At 41.0% G+C, this 17,382-nt stretch overlaps 1 protein-coding gene across 2 annotated transcripts in view; it reads right to left on the bottom strand.

Moving 5' to 3' along the window:
• The window catches only part of LOC117510249 (tetratricopeptide repeat protein 28-like), a 450,652-nt gene that overhangs the window by 108,263 nt on the left and 325,007 nt on the right, over positions 1 to 17,382 (bottom strand). For both annotated transcript variants that reach the window (XM_034169888.1, XM_034169889.1), the window contains exons 6-7: positions 896 to 1,692; positions 175 to 719 (exon numbers count right to left, since the gene is read on the bottom strand). In XM_034169888.1, coding sequence (XP_034025779.1) covers positions 175 to 719; positions 896 to 1,692 — 1,342 coding nt within the window. The remainder of the gene's footprint in view (positions 1 to 174; positions 720 to 895; positions 1,693 to 17,382) is intronic.

Here is a 17,382-nt window from a genome sequence, read left to right as displayed (position 1 = left end):
GTGGTCCTGGGCAGTAAAGGCACAGACACACAAATATACAGTAAAGTAGGACCACTCTGATTATTTAGAACTAAGGCAATTTATAATGGTGTGACATGAAAAGGCTAGAATGTACTTTGGCACAATGACAAATGTGAATGAATCTGGAATGTGATCATTTTAAATCAAACTCACCTGTGTCCGTTACCTAAACCTCTGTAGGCCTTCTCTTGGTCCTGCATGCGGTTGAGGCTCTGGGCCACCGACAGATACTGGTCATAGTACTTGATGGCTTCCTCATAGTCACCCAATGCTTCGTAACAATCTCCCAGGTTCCCATAGGCCCGGCCCCTGTCCATTACTGCTTCATTGCCACTCAGCTGCTGCAAAGTAGCCAACTGCTGCTCCAGGTAGCCAATGGCTTCCTCCATCACACCCACGTTCATTTTAGTGATCCCCATATTGCCATACACCTGAGCCTCCACAACAGGATCTTTCAACCTTCGACCTAGCTCCAGCTGTTCTTCGTAACTCTTGAAGGCCATGGCATACTTCCCCAGGGCCATGTACACAGCTGCCAGGTGCCCATGGGCTTTGCATTCTCCTGACACATCACCCAGCTCTTGATAAACCTCCAGTTCCTGGGTGTGGTAGCCTAGCGCCTTGTCATATTTCTGAACCAATCTGTAGGTAGCCCCGAGGGCGGCATAGGCACAGGCCTCCATCCTACGCTCCTTAACCTGAAATCATATAACATTTTACTGATATCAGCATGACATGAGGTACAGTCCACTGTATAAGATTAAATTCCATTTCACATGACATTTCTCATCTAAATGATGGATTGCTTCAGTATATGTTGCACTGTATTCAGTATGGAAAAAGAACTTTTATAATCAGCAAAATGTGACCGTACCTGGTGAGCTAAGGCCAGCTGCTGCTCATAAAACTGAATGGCTCCAGCCACATCCTTTTTACAGACAAATATGTCTCCCAGGTTACCAAGAGCTCTAAAGCGAGCCTGAGCATTGTTCAGAGACTGAGCCAGTGACAGAAGGTATTTCTGACACTCTTCTGCCTTGGTGAAGTCTCCCAGGGCCTTGAATGCCAGACCTAGGTTACAGTAAGCCTTGGCCTGACTCAGTTTGTCATGAAGGTCCTTGGCCAGCGCTAGGTCCTGCTCATAGTATTTGACAGCATCCTGGTAGTTGCCCAAGCAGTAGTGGGCATAACCCAGATTGTGACAAACCTTCCCTTCGCTCTCCATGTCCTGGAGGTCAGGGGACAGCCGGAGGTACTGCTCATAGTATGGCACAGCCTGAGGGAACTCTCCTCGAGAGCAGTGGAAGTTGCCCAGGTTGCCCAAAGCCCGTGCCTCACTCTGGACATCTCTGAGCTCACGAGCGATGTTGAGGTGGTTCTGGTAATGCTGCAATGCCCGGTCATGGGCTCCCAAAGCCTGGTAGGCCACAGCCAGGTTTCCATGGGTGGAGGCCTGTGAGGCTCTGTCATTGACCTCCATGGAGATCTGCAGCTCTTGGCGATGGTAACGTACAGCCTGGTCAAACGCTCCCAGGGCATTGTAGGCATTACCCATATTCCCATAGGCTCGGCCCTGAGCGGCATAGTCATTCAGCTCCTGAGCAATCGCCAAGTGTGTTTTGTGGAGTTTCAGTGCGGTCTCATAGTCCCCTTTCATCTGGTGGATGATGCCTGTGGACAGACGGTGAAAGAGTTACTGGAAGTTAAATGCACATTCAAAGTAGAATTTTTAAACTGAGTGAACTTCAAGTGCTTTCTCAGCGCTCCATGTACAAACAAATCATTTTGTGGTTAAAATACGCTCTCCGAGCTCCCTCGTATACACACAGAACTCAGGTCATTAAACTGTCATACAATCAAACAGTTAGTTTAACACCAAAATAGATCAGTTTTTTTTCTTTTTAACAAGCTGCCTTTTGACGATTGTGGCTCATAGGGGATTTTTTTTTTGTTTTTTCACCAAAATCAACAACTTTTAAGCAGAGTTGGAAAAGCTTATAAGAGAAGAAGAAATAAAGGCAGAGAAAAGGAAATAAAGCAAAAGTAGAGCAGTGTGCAGAACTGATGGAACGCTTGGCAAACAACTTTAGAAAAATGAGGTAAGTGTGGAGAAACAATAAATAATGGAAAACCCTGCACATTGAGCATATTATCGCTGATAAAATACCATCCTCTGAAAAATAATAGCTTCACCTCACAGTCAGGCAGCCATCTGGCAAACAAACCACACATCCACATGCCTGTACACTTTGACAAATTCACAGTGGAGTGTAAAAAGACATCACAGCTTATCTACTCTATCGCTCCTCCTTCTGCTTGAGACTCACTGAGAATTCTGAATGTCTGGCTATTACAGCGCCACCAAGCTCTCAATGGCAATAACTGAAATGACGACGCTAAAGTAGATCAGGGAAGAAGACAGGATGACCACAGGCTGGAAGATGGAGACATTAGGTGGTATTAATTCAGCTATTCATATGACCTGGACATTGTGGCTTTGCTGCCTCGGCACAGAAGGCAGCGGGCTACAAGGACAGCGGTATAACTGTTGATAGAACACCAAGGGTGGAAAAGGCACTGGAGCCAGAGTGGGTAGAGAAGCAGGCACAGAGAGAGGCTGTGTGGTTTATGGTGACTGTGTGATGGTGCCGCTGAGATTAGCTCCCGCTGTGTGCCTTTTCCCTTTTATTTCAACCAAAACTTGCCACATTATTGGCATGAAGACAAATAACATAAACAGCAGCACTGAAGCAAAGCTGCAGCTGGAATGTCCATAGAAGTTTAAGATGTGGATATGAGTTGAGGTAGCTCTGTTCAAAGCACATTGTGAATGGAAAAAGGGTCAAGGCATTGACATTATACAACCCCTGGCAAAAATTATGGAATCACCGGCCTCAGAGGATGTTGATTCAGTTGTTTAATTTTGTAGAAAAAAAGCAGATCACAGACATGACACAAAACTAAAGTCATTTCAAATGGCAACTTTCTGGCTTTAAGAAACACTACAAGAAATCAAGAAAAAAAGATTGTGGCAGTCAGTAACAGTTACTTTTTTAGACCAAGCAGAGGAAAAAAATATGGAATCACTCAATTCTGAGGAAAAAATTATGGAATCACCCTGTAAATTTTCATCCCCCAAATTAACACCTGCATCAAATCAGATCTGCTCATTGACATTGACCCTATGCCATGACACTGACCCTATGTGTCTTTTTGCAAGGAATGTTTTTGCAGTTTTTGCTCTATGGCAAGATGCATTATCATCTTGAAATCCCCAAACATCCTTTCAATTGTCCAAAATATCAACATAAACTTGTGCATTTATTGATGATGTAATGACAGCCATCTCCCCAGTGCCTTTACCTGACATGCAGCCCCATATCATCAATGACTGTGGAAATTTACATGTTTTCTTCAGGCAGTCATCTTTATAAATCTCATTGGAAAGGCACCAAACAAAAGTTCCAGCATCATCACCTTGCTCAATGCAGATTCGAGATTCATCACTGAATACGACTTTCATCCAGTCATCCACGGTCCACAATTGCTTTTCCTTAGCCCATTGTAACCTTGTTTTTTTCTGTTTAGGTGTTAATGATGCCTTTCGTTTAGCTTTTCTGTATGTAAATCCCATTTCCTTTAGGCGGTTTCTTACAGTTCGGTCACAGACGTTGACTCCAGTTTCCTCCCATTCGTTCCTCACTTGTTTTGTTGTACATTTTTCGATTTTTGAGACATATTGCTTTAAGTTTTCTGTCTTGACGCTTTGATGTCTTCCTTGGTCTACCAGTATGTTTGCCTTTAACAACCTTCCCATGTTGTTTGTATTTGGTCCAGAATTTAGACACAGCTGACTGTGAACAACCAACATCTTTTGCAACATTGCGTGATGATTTACTCTCTTTTAAGAGTTTGATAATCCTCTCCTTTGTTTCAATTGACATCTCTCGTGTTGGAGCCATGATTCATGTCAGTCCACTTGGTGCAACAGCTCTCCAAGGTGTGTTCACTCCTTTTTAGATGCAGACTAACGAGCAGATCTGATATGATGCAGGTGTTAGTTTTGGGGATGAAAATTTACAGGGTGATTCCATAATTTATTCCTCAGAATTGAGTGATTCCATATTTTTTTCCTCTGCTTAGTCTAAAAAAGTAACCGTTACTGACTGCCACAATCTTTTTTCTTGATTTCTTATAGTGTTTCTTAAAGCCAGAAAGTTGCCATTTGAAATGACTTTAGTTTTGTGTCATGTCTGTGATCTGCTTTTTTTCTACAAAATTAAACACCTGAATGAACATCCTCCGAGGCCGGTGATTCCATAATTTTTGCCAGGGGTTGTAGTATGTTGACTAGGCTGTGAATTTGTTTTTAGGTATGCCTGGATATGACTGTTTACAGAAAAGGTTTGGTATGAAGCATCTTTCCTGCAAAGATGCATGTTCTTCAGAATAAACATTATCATCTTCTCACTGGGAAATGACAGTTTTGTTTGACTTGCATGATGGAAAAAATATTACTAAATGGGGACTTAGACATACAAATAAAAAAAAGATAAGAAAAAGCCAACTTAGAAATTTTGAGGGTTAATCACAGCTATTCGGTAAACATCAAACATACAGCATATTGTTCAGATATTTAAGAAATTCTGATGTATGTGTTGTTTTTAGTTTGCATTTTTAATATGAGGTGGACACAGCTCTTGTTTAATTTTTTTTTTTAGATACAAGATTATGATTTTATATTTTGGACTGGAAATGTGAACATAATAATGAGTATAAACATTGAAAAGGATGTGCTCTGTTATTACTGAAAACAATGTGAGTGCATCAGGAGAACAGACGTTATACTTGTTACAGAACAGTATATTTACAGCACATCTGTAAAAATCTGATGCACTCTAATCTTTCTACACACATGCAGTATTTCATGTTTAGTTTCACTCTTATGTCAACAAAAGCTCAAATGAAAAATCCAAGAGTTGTTTAAAAAAAGAAAAAAAAAACAACTTTTGTACTTTTTATTCAAAAACATAATCCAAAAAAAAAAAAAAAAAAAAAAAAAAAAACTAACTAACTAAGGTTTTCCTTGGATCTATTTGAAGAATCCTCCACAATCGCCTCAACATGCTCAGGGTGTCGTTGAGGTTGGGCCGCAGATTCTAAACTTTATGAATGCCCCTCACATAATAAAAAAAGTAACAGACCTCTTCATAAAACCATAATTACTTTGTTTGTTTACAGGTCAATTCAACTCAACATCAATTTATTAGCATCAAATCATGATGTAACATCACAGCACAATGCAAAATCCTATTAAGCCGTAGAAACATCTCAAGGATGATCAGTGGAAACAGGATGCACCCGAGCTTCATGGGAAAGGCTGTGAATACTTACGTACACGTGATTTCTTAGTTTGTATTTTTAATACATTTGCAAAAATCTAAAAAAAAGAAGCTTTTTTCAGATTGTCATTATGGGGTACTGTGAGTAGAAGTTTGAGGGGAAAAAATGAATTTCAACCATTTTGGACTAAGGCTACAACATGGCAAAATGTGGAAAACGTGAAGCGCTGTGAACACTTTTCAGATGCACTGTATTAAGCAGTTCAACTAAATTTTTTTTTTTTTTTTTTTTTGGGGGGGGGGGGGGGGGGGGGGGGGTAGTCACCAAAAAACCCTTCAGAATGTATCCCTGGATAGCAAAATCCCAAAAGGCCTTCAGTGGTTGTTGCTAGACCCACTGCCAAAGGTCCAGTTTCACCAAAAAAGTTTCAGATCCTTATCAGATCCTGGCTACGGGCCTGCTTGTTGTTGTTCTGATCCTTCATTAAGCCTCAGAATGCCCCATTTTGACCTCAAATTTTCAAAACCTCCGCACAGAGCGGAAGAGAAATAGACTGAATAAGCTGGTCAGGAAGTCCAGCTCTGTCCTGGGCTGTCCTCTGGACTCTCTGGAGGAGGTGGCTGAGAGGAGGGTGTTAACCAAGTTCAAATCCATCATGAACAACTCCTCTCACCCTCTGCACCGGACTGTAGTGGAGCTGACCACCTCGTTCAGTGACAGACTGAGGCACCCTCACTGCAAGAAGGAACGATACCGCAGGCCGTTCCTCCCTGCTGCTGTCAGGCTGTACAATAACACTGTGAAATAACCACATGCAATAATATGTCCACAAATCATGTGCAATAACAACTCGTTTACAAATCCCTGCACTAATGTCACCTTACCACATCTAAACTCCATTTCACATATTGCAAAGAAGATGCTCCTATCTCCTTCTCAATCCCAATCATGTTATATATATGCATATGTATATGTGTATGTGTATAGGTATGTGTGTGCATATGTGTATGGGTGTATATGTATGTGTATGTGAATATGCATGTATATATATGTATATAAGTATGTACATGGGTGTGTATGTATATGTGTATATGTGTGTATGTATGGGTGTGTACTCTGAGGTGGATTGCGGCAGGATTAGCACTTCAGCTGCCATTAAAAAAAATCCCACAAAGGTTAAAAAAACAAAACAGTGTGATTCTTGCTTCTGTTCTCCATGGGAATAACTGCAAGTGCCTTCCATCAGAAGGTAGAGAGCATGATGAAGGGAATGGGGAAAACAGTGGAACCAAGGTCCAAACCTGAGGCGAGTCATGCCTGGAAAATTCTTTCTCTTAGTCAGGATGACCGACTTCCACTGCTGAGGAGAAAGCTTGGAAAACTCTACATTCCAGTGGTTGCACTGTCTGAAGTGGGAAGACCTGGAAGTGTGAAGATCTCTGTGGGCTGTTCTTACTACTTTTGGCCACCCCAATGGGCAGTGTATGGAGGGAGTGGCAATGCCGTGGCAGACCAGCTCCTTACATTGATGTTGAACATTACCCATGTCAGTGAACGTATCATGAGGCTCAGACTCAAACATTCACGGGATGTTGTGTCTGTTGTTTCAGTCTATGCTCAAACTACTGTGAGCGATATCTCATTGAGGGACAGCTTTTACTCACCGCTTCACCCAATGAATGACAACTGCTCCAGAGGTGACACTTTACTGGTCATGGGTGCAGTGGCATAGGGATAGACAGAGCAGCACACGCCATCACACTGAGGCCTGGGACATACAGTGGCTCTTGAATTTGTCTGAACCAATTTACATTATCACAGTAACGCACAGATGTGTAAATGTGTAAAAGTGTCCGTAAAAGTGCACATCATGCATGTTACGATGATACATAGCTGATTCATTACCCTATAGCCTTGAAACAAACCTATCTCTGTCATGGTTTCCCAATTGGTAAAAGAATGAAGTGCAATATATTCCAAAATGGCATGTTTTTAATGAATAATAGGCTAAATTTACAATAATGATTACTCGGTTAAAAGAATAATGTAATGTCTGTTGGGGTATTTCATATGATGCTATGCAGTGATGAATGCTGGGTAAACTATACGGTGCCTCCATGTCAACCAATGACATAGCAAGAGTTATGACAACTATTGACACTAAAGACCTTGTGGTAAATTGTCTTCCTACAAACATAAATCCGACAGTAATAACAGAAAGGACAGAAATGAAAGAGAAGAGAGCAAAGCTGATTAACTTAGACAGGTTTGGATTTTCCAGCACAGCCAGTCTGGCTGCTCCTGTTGTTTCTGATGTTGCTGGTGACAGTGGCGTCAGCTGAGAGATCACTTTCCAAGTTAAAAATGATTAAGACATACCTGAAGAGCTCCATGGGGCACGAGCAGCTGAGTGGCTTAGCTATCTTCTCCACTGAAAACTCAAGAGCTAGGGAGCTGGACATTGGAGATGTTATAGAGGATTTTGCCCAGCACAAGGCTCACAAAATGCCCTTCCACTGAACCAAATATTCAGGGATCTTGGAGAAATTTCAGGGATCTTGGAGATCTTACAATAATCTGACTGTTGTGGGTTGCATGGCCTTTCCCTGTTTAATCACAGCTGTGTGTTTCAGGCACCTTGACACTTGCATGAATTTGATCCCCATGAATCCCCATGAATTTTCTTTTGCGCACTGGCATGCAGCCACGCACAGTTCGTGCACAGTTTACAACAAGTTACGACAGGTTTACTCATTGGCATGCCAGACTGCATGCCAGTGCAAGGTTCAAATTCCTGCAAGTGTCAAGGTGCCTGCTGTTTGGTTGGTAGATCTTTAAATAAAGTGTCAAGAAAAAACTATAATATCGCTCTTCTGTCTTGTCATTCTACAGGCTTCATTTTATTATCATCTCTTCTTGCCCTAAAGTTTATCATGTAGGGGTGCACTCTTGACTTTGCAAGAAAAATGATTTTGTAGACATTTCAGCACCACCATGAATTAGACAGCTCCTCCCCTGCTGTCTGATGTGATGATGAGGTATGTTGGCTGCAGACTGTTGTGGACATGCGATTCAGAGCTGGGGTGTTAAATCTAGATTCTTGACCTCTTCAAAAATAATAATAAAAAAAATTACATTTCTAATACAATAAACCAAGTTATTTATTTGATTGTAAAATCCAACACAGTGCTGGCAAAAATCTATATAGACCTCATAGTGTGGGTGGGCGCGTGCATGTGTGTGATCGTGCGCGTACGTCTAATAACTAGTAACATGCACATAGGACCCGTCAATATATCTTGCACTGGGGCCCATGCTAAGGTTGCCACATCACTGCATGGGTGATTTTAGTATGACTGCTGACACAAACAGGGCTGGCTACAAGGAGTGCACTGGTCAGCATGGACTTGGTAACCATGGTAAAAATGACTCAGTGCTCCTTGACTTTGCAAAAAATAGGGGGCTATGATCCGGTTTCAATGTCCAGACACTATTCAATAATGGCATTCTAATAATGACAATTGTAGGCAAGGAGAATAATGACAAGATGCTGGAGAATTCTGCAGAACTGTAGAGTCTATAGAAGTGTACAGTTTGTGGATTCTGACCCCACACTTGTTGCGACTTCCCTGATGATTTAGTTGAAGACTTCAAGATCAGACTGTTTCTCTGGAATTTATGTGCAATCTGGCTGGAGGACTTGCAGACACATGGACACAACTAGTGAGCAAGATGGATAGTGGGAGTTCTTCTGCAACCATCATCTTGAAAGCTGATGAAGACTGTAATGGAGTTGCCAGTGCCCACAAGAGGAGGTGTTTCATATCTGAGGGAACTCTAAATACCATCCAGAGGAGTCGCAGTGCACAGCTTATGGACAAGAAGGTGTTTGTTTGACGAATCTGTGATCAGGTGACTCACCATCTGTCTTCCTGCTTACAGACGAATCAAAGCACTTTGTTCCTCCAAACCTACAACTTGTGCCAGTGCAGTTATGACGGGTGACAGTTCAGTCCTGACAGATGGCTCTGCTGTATTGACACACTGGGCCACCTACTTGGAGCAGTTCTTGGGTAGACATTAACAGTGACACTTACGCCGCATGCTGCTTTCCTCTGGGCAGAAGATAGGGCCCACAGAGTCCCACATGTTGCAAAGAGCCTGCAGCTGACAGGGAGCATCTTAAAATTCATAGCAAACTAGGTAGAAGAGCACAGACAGCTCTCACCGCAAAGTCACTCCCAAGGTTATATTTTCCCAAAGGAGGTTGATCTCAGGGAGGATATAATGCCTACTGACGTATTACAAGCAAACGTGTTCTGTGCTACAGGCTAAAATTGGATCTGGGGCGCCGCGATGGAATTGAGGTAGCGAAAACAGCTGGACACAGACTCACTAGGTTTGAGTGTGGGCTGGGAAGCAGGAGTCAAATTTGCCATAAGCCTCAGGCTATGCCCGAAGCCACACTTGAAGCAAGGAAATATTTTTACACCACCCATATGGTACAAGGATTATGGAGCCCTCTGGAAATAGTATCCTGAAGGATAGTAAATAAAACCATACCAACCATGCCGGTAAATGCTGCTGGAACACAGGAATTGGAAATTAGTCAGCATGTTGAGCTAAAGCGAGCGCTGTGACAACAAACAATTAGGCCTTTCAACTAAACCAAACTTTAAGCTCTGTAATGACCTCTAATTGCAGTTGACTGCAACATATCAAATAATACAGCTCATTTACTGCCCTTTTACACTCTGCTTGAGGCGAAGAATGTGGAAAAATCCAGATGACGCACATCATTCAAACATCCACCGGCTTTAATACCAATGATCCTCCCATAAATGAAGACATTAAAAGCAAGCCGATGTGTTGTCACTTTTCATTACACAGCTGGCTGTACATATGCCGCCGTGAAGACTTTGAAAGATGGTGTTGTGTTCTGACTTTATCATTCTGTCGCTCTCACAGGACTAATGGAGGCCCAAACTGTTCGCAAAAAGGATTTTGTCATCAGTGGTGCTGCTGTCACTGTGAGGATATGAGGAAACACAGCGGAGATCTCTTGGGTTTGTACATCATTTATATTTTTGGAAAGAGGTCATTATTAGAATTTGTATTCATGTTTATAAAGTACAAAACAGCAGGATGCTGGAGTTTTGTATTTGTGGGAAAATAAGACTTGGCTCAAGCAGACTATCGTGTACAATATCAAAGAAGCAACTCCAGTGAGACACAATATTTCTAAAGTAGCTTATTCTACCACAGCAGGGTATTTCTTAGCAGGACAGTCTCCCTGTAGTCGGCTAATTAACCGTGTAGCTTGTCAAGGTAAACCTGGATCGCACTTCACACAGACAAGGACACGGCTGGCTCAGAAACAAACTGTCCATGCGGGTGAGGTTTCATGGTCTTTTCACTGCGGCTGAGTAAAAAGGCTGGACCTCAGCATGAGGGCTTTTAGTGGCTCCGTGGAGAAAATCTGAAAGTCTCCCAGAAACAGAAGACGAAACTTCACAATTTTTTAATTGGTTTGTCATTTTTTGTGTGTGTGTCAGCATTCCACAAGTGTACTGAATCAATTGTGGGGACTTTCTTTGAGTGCACACACACACGCACACACACACACACACACACACACACACACACACACACACACACATTTAGGCTAAAGTGATGCATCAACATAATCAATTATGAGCACTACCAAAACACGTCGATTTGCGTGAAAAGTGTTGATGAGCAGTGATGCCGGTAATCTAACCACTTTTTTTAGTATCGATTAATCTAACGCATTAATCTTTCCAAATCAGTAATCAGATTAAAGTTACTTCTCCAAGTCACTGTGCGTTACTATTATTTTTGCATTGTGGGTCGATAGCAGCATTAAACTTGGTCTGTGGGCAGGAGGTTGGGGTTCGACTGAACTGCCCACTTTAAGTGAGCTGTGAGCTTTTCATCCGCGGTTTTCTGCAGAAGCTACGACTCGTCCTCACCTCTTAAAGCGCAGTGACAACAGCACACCTGCACTGAGCTTTACAAAGACATTTTTGTGCTTTTTTTCTCCTTTATTTAGAATTCTGAGCTGCTCCGTATCTGCTCACTAAAAACAGCTGATCCTCCGCGACGCGTCAACAACTAACACTATTTTCCACTCAAATGCACCTAAACCCTCTTTTTGAGGACCACATGATGTGAAAATGCAATAAAACTTTCTTACCTGTAAATCTGGTCATGTTTTCTGCATAAATAAATGTTATCCATTCTTTGTGCTCAAACACCAAAGCAGGGGTGAATCCAGAGGGAAAGGGGGCGTGGGGGAGGGATGTGCCCCCCCACAACACCCCTAGATTAAAGGTCCAGTTTTGAAGCCTTTTTTTTTTAACTACAACTACTAATACTACTTATAATAATAATAATTTTGACAAGTAAAATGTTTAGAGAGAATTTAAATGTTAGAAAAATGTTAGAAAGAATTTAATAGTTACATTTATAAACAATGTAGGTTAGAAATTGCAAGTTTTACTGTTACAGTTAAATATGAGGTCAAGAAAGAGGTCTTTATTTTACTTTTTATAAAACAAGTATTTATTTTCATTGAAGTGAATAAAGGGTGACTATAAAGTGAGTTTTGGCAAAACAAGTATCATTGTCATGTTGAGGTGGCAGAGGGTTGTTGTCGGCAGCTGGGGAAAGTAACTAAAAAAGTAACTAGTAATCTAACTTAGTTACTTTTACAATTGAGTAATCAGTAAAGTAACTAAGTTACTTTTTCAAGGAGTAATCAGTAATCAGTAATTGGATTACTTTTTCAAAGTAACTGTGGCAACACTGTTGATGAGTGACTCAGTTTACATTCATTCCGAATGATGGTGGCTCCCATTCCTGAACATGCTTGAAAGGGAAACTTCATCCCAAAAACTATGACCCCCGGTCATCCAGAATGCGGGAATTCTTTAAACAGAGGCTGAGTGAAATGGTGCTCCGCATGGTTTGTAAATTAAAAATGACCAACCATGGCAGCACATGAACAATCTTAAACAAAATCATCTTGGGACTCTCCAACCTCAAAACGATGAGGCAGGTGCGTAAGTGTTAACACAGTGGGTTTTCTCTGCTTTTGGTTAGTATCAGTGCCTGGAAGTCGTAATCTCTCCCCAGAGTAACTACTAATGGCAACATCGCATTTCAGGGCATTTGCTAGTTGCAGTTATTTTGAGCATGTAAAGAACGGTAAGCTTCCACTGACAGATAAATAATACAAGTATATTTCTGATTATAATCTGCAACAAGTAACTGAAGTAAATCATACTCAACACAAGCTACAGAAATGGTATGACCATCTAAGCTGAGGAACAATTCATGTTGGACATATGACCATTCTTTAATGCTGCTCTAAACCATTTCTGCACTGTTAGGGTTAGGCTTTGAAAGAACGAAAGAAATATGGAGCTAAATATTTTTGAAAAATTTAAGGCACTTTTCATAAGGTGATATGTTTGAAACAAACAGCTCCACCTGTGTTAAATTTGGAATACAATTAGTCAATCCGACATTCATTCAAAACAACTTAAAAACTTCTGCATTTTTGTCAATTAGGGGTATCACAATATATGTTTTTGTACTGTACGCACTCAATGGTTTGGTTCATACGACTGCACACAGAATACATGGTACAACTCTGCATAGTATGATTATAGACATGCTCTTACGCATAGCCAGGGGTGGGCCTGGATGGGCCTGGGCCCGCCCACTTGTCAGCCAGGCCCCATTCAATGAGAAGGCTGAGTCGACACTCGACAGTCACCTGTTGTTGCCTCATTGTATTCCTATGATATGATATTGCATTAGCACTGAGCGACAATTAATACTGCACTGCAGCTTGCAATATCCATGAAGAGTACTTGTGTCTGATGTGTCGCGTCTGTGTGCTCACTTTGCCAGTGCTGTAGGCTAAATGATAACGTTGCTTGCGATGTCCGAACGAGGCATACTTTTTCAAACGGTGTATTATAATACCTACACCTTACCTACAACCCCAAAGGTTGGGCCCGTCTGATTTTTTCTGGGCCCACCCGTTTTATGATTTCTGCCTATGCCCCTGGACATGCTTATTTATTTCCGTAAGTAACTCATCTTATTTCCACAGACTGTGTGTCACTTTAGTTTCATGCTCTGTGCAGGAGGCGTGGCCAGACCCTCAGTGCAAGAGGCATGGCCACACCCCTAAGTCTGCTCTCTGTGTCTGATGTGAAAAGAGGAAACAGCAAACCAGGCAATTAAAAAGTGAACTGATTATTCCAATCAGAAACTGTGGGACCATAAATGGAATTTGTTAATTTACCTTTTTATTCTGAAACATGAACCTGAAAGTGAAAGTGTACCGATATACATTTGTGTTGAATCGCTGTCCCAGGATGAGATCAGTGCACATTTGCGTTTAGACAGAAAATGTGAACAACTTAGAAATTGATGTTTTAATATGAATGAGTCTAAAATGTCATGGATGAGACAGCCGCTGAATAGCGACACTGTGTACAATGATTTCAAATCTGTACAGAGTGAGGTTCTGTGAGATGCCATCATTTGTGCAAAACTAAAACAAACTTAAAATGGACAAAATGTTGAAAAGTGTCTGGCTCCACACATCACTCAATATAGACAAAAACAAAACACTTAATGCACTGACGAGATGACGAGATGTAAACCAATTCATAAATGTTTCATGAAAAAAGAAATTTTACATTTACACTTTATCTCACAGTGCTAACGTGTCTGGTGGCAGCTCTGTGCTGCTCAGATTAAAGCTCCTGTAATGAACTCGTACCAAACTGTGATGTCTAAACACAAATATGAACCAAACCGTGACTTCTGTGGACCATGACAATCCTAATGCCAATAGTCTGAAAGTGTCTCAGATCAAAATACAAACAGTGTTCACAGAGATATATCACCGAAAGTAATGTTTGAAATTGTCTAAAATATGGTTTGTTTGCACATGTATTCAAATACAGTACAACAATGTAACTTAAGCAAACAATTTACTGTAGTATCATAACTGAAAATTACCTTCAAAGTTGAAAAAATTAAAAATGCACATTTCAAACTAAAAACTAGAACACCGTGCTCATAGAGTGCAAACCTCCACCCAAAAATTAGTTTCCAATTCCACAAATTTTTAAATTGCACAAAAAATTTCAAAGTCCTGTTAGAAGTAGCTTTTCATAAACTAAAATATAATACAACATATAGATCAAAAGGACTTTTCAATGTTAAAATCAAATATTTGCTAAATCTGCAATACGGCTCAGATGCAGATCAGACTTTGTCTATTCATTGAGAGTGCCAGTTTGACCCGCACTGTCACAAATGAGAGTAATTGAGGCACTTTTGATTGAGATATAATGCAAAATGTACATCAAATGGGCTTTTCAATATTAAATTCAAATGTCCACAAAATCCACAATCTAGATCAAACTTTGTCAGGCGTTAATGAGAGCCAGTCTGCACCTTACTTTCAAACATGAGTGTTAATGGTGCACGTTTGATTACAATATAATGCAAAATATACATTAAATGGGGTTTTCAATGATAAATTTAAATGGCCACAAAATCTGTTATCCGGATCAAATCCAGACCAAACAACATCCTACATAATGCTCTCAAATATGAAAGGAATTCAACCTTTGTTGACAGAACTATGAATTTTTGTAAATGTGTTCGATGTTAAAGGGTAGGGATTTTTCCAATTTTCCAAGATTTTTCCTGACTTTCACCTTTGATCTATGACCTTGAAAATTGGGTCAGTTCTTGCTCTATGAGGATATGAACAATCTGTAAAAATTTCCTAATGGTATATGAAACATTGTGGGTCACAGGCTGTTCACAGACAAACAAAGAAGCAAACGGGTGAAAACATAACCTCTGTCCAACTTGGCTGGCGGAGGAAATTATGTTTTTCAGTCAAACTTTAAAATCCATTATTTCTTGTATATTAAATTCCTGACTTGCAGACACAGACATGTCCTGCAATCTGACAGACATGAAGGAGAGGGAGAAAAAAGAGAAGCCAGGATGGACTGAGACAAGCGTGCTGAGTGGGTGGCCTGCAAATAGGAACACACAGAACCTTCTACCTCCAACACCTGCTGAACCCAACTACCCTTCCAGCTCCAGCTCACCAAATCAACCACTGCTATACTGCCCATACATAGGACACCTGATTCCTCCCACCACTTAAATCAACAAGGTTTCAGCAGCAAGAGTTCCTTAACTGGACTTTTTTTTTCTGCACAGCACAATCGCCTCCAGGAACAGATCCCATTTCATGCTGAATTTGCAGATGTGCTTTAAAAAGGGCAGCGCTGCTTAATGCAAAACAATGCTATAGGTCTTTTGTCTCCTTCAACAGCTCACTGGTGAGTGGAACAATAAATGAATACAGATCTGCAGCATGCAACATTTCTTGGAAAGTGTGAGGCTACAGGGCCTCCAATCCACTTCTGGCATCGTCTTCTGTCACGAGACTGAAGGAGGCCTTGCAGGGGGAAACTATTGCTGGTTTTCCATGAATAGAAATTGTAGGCCTGTCTGCAAAGATCAGCTAGATTACAAACCTTTCACTTAGAGAGCAACAAAAGATGGGACATCCCAACAATCCTACAACTTAACCCTTTGTGCAAACATTTTATTCTTCCCTTCTCTCATTTCCTAATCTGCTCATAAAGACATCACCAAAGCCACATAAATTCACCGTTTTACGTACTGGTATTTGTTCAGCTCTGTCCCTGTCTCCTTGCTTGCAGCGCTCTTTCCTTCATGGTGTCCAGGCCATTAGGCTCGCTAAATTCCTCTGTAAATTCAGCACTTCCATCCGCTTTGTGCAATCAGTACATTTTCCTGAGGCTCAGGTACAAAACAAAATAATCTCTCTGACTCTGGGCTCCAGGCAAGTCTGGTCCTCGTGTACAGTTTGTTCCCGCTGAGGGCAGTCTGAATACACACTTTAATGGTGCTGGATTTGTTTTGATCAGCCTGAAGCCTGATCTGCTCTATTCGTTCATGCATGTTGGTAATTGGTACATGTTCAATATACCCCAATGGAATACTGCCCCTCATCTTCTGCTGCGTGAGTTTCTGTAACCTCAATGCTTTTTTGTACAGGAGGATGGTTTCATCAGTCTTTTGAAATGTGCCTCGCGGCAGGGATGGGGGGGGGGGCTTGTCCAATTTGTATACCTCTTCCCTGAATTTATCTGAAACATTACTGCAGTATAGCCGTTATCATAAGTGTTGCAAAAAAATTAAGCCAGAATTATGACTTTAAAAAGTTTTAGTTAACAGACATTTCTTTTTGCATGCACTATAAATACTGTGCTCGAACATATTCCCTTACTATCAGATGTCAGAGAGATTTACAACACAGAAACTCTGCAACAAAGAAGGGCACCTCAAGTGGGTCTAGAGTATAAATGCAATTCAATTTATTTATTAGCCAAATCACAACACAAGTCACCCCAAGGTGTTTCTCAGGGCGACTCACCCCCAGAACAAGCACACTGGCAACAATGGTAAGGAAAAACTCCCTTGGGCATTTTATGATTGTTGGAAGAATCCTCAAGCTGACCAAACTCAGAGGGGTGACCATCTGCTTTGTCCATACTACCAATAACAAGATAAAAACATGAATAAATAAAATAAACAAAGAACAATAAAAAAAATTGTCAGTCATGCAAAGACAGATATGATGGAACTAAGTATCCAGGTAATTATCAAGTCTAGTGGTCATAATCACAATAGTCATACAGGTGGTAAAGATCATAGGCTGATGAAGTGTGGTCATCATTGTCAGCCAAAGATTCAATCCCAACAACCCCTGCAAGCTCAGTATGTGTATTTAGCCCATGATGTCTCATACTTGTATTGCATTTTTGCATCTGAATGTTCAGACCATCTGATGTCCTCATGCTGTCACTTCTAAGAATATTAGATTCTGAATCAACAGAGAAAACAAATGTATAC

The sequence above is a fragment of the Thalassophryne amazonica genome, chromosome 5, assembly GCF_902500255.1.
Source record: "Thalassophryne amazonica chromosome 5, fThaAma1.1, whole genome shotgun sequence".
Lineage (NCBI taxonomy): Eukaryota > Metazoa > Chordata > Actinopteri > Batrachoidiformes > Batrachoididae > Thalassophryne > Thalassophryne amazonica.
The sequence above is the reverse complement of the archived record's forward strand: the minus strand, read 5'-3'. Positions and strand labels throughout refer to the sequence as shown.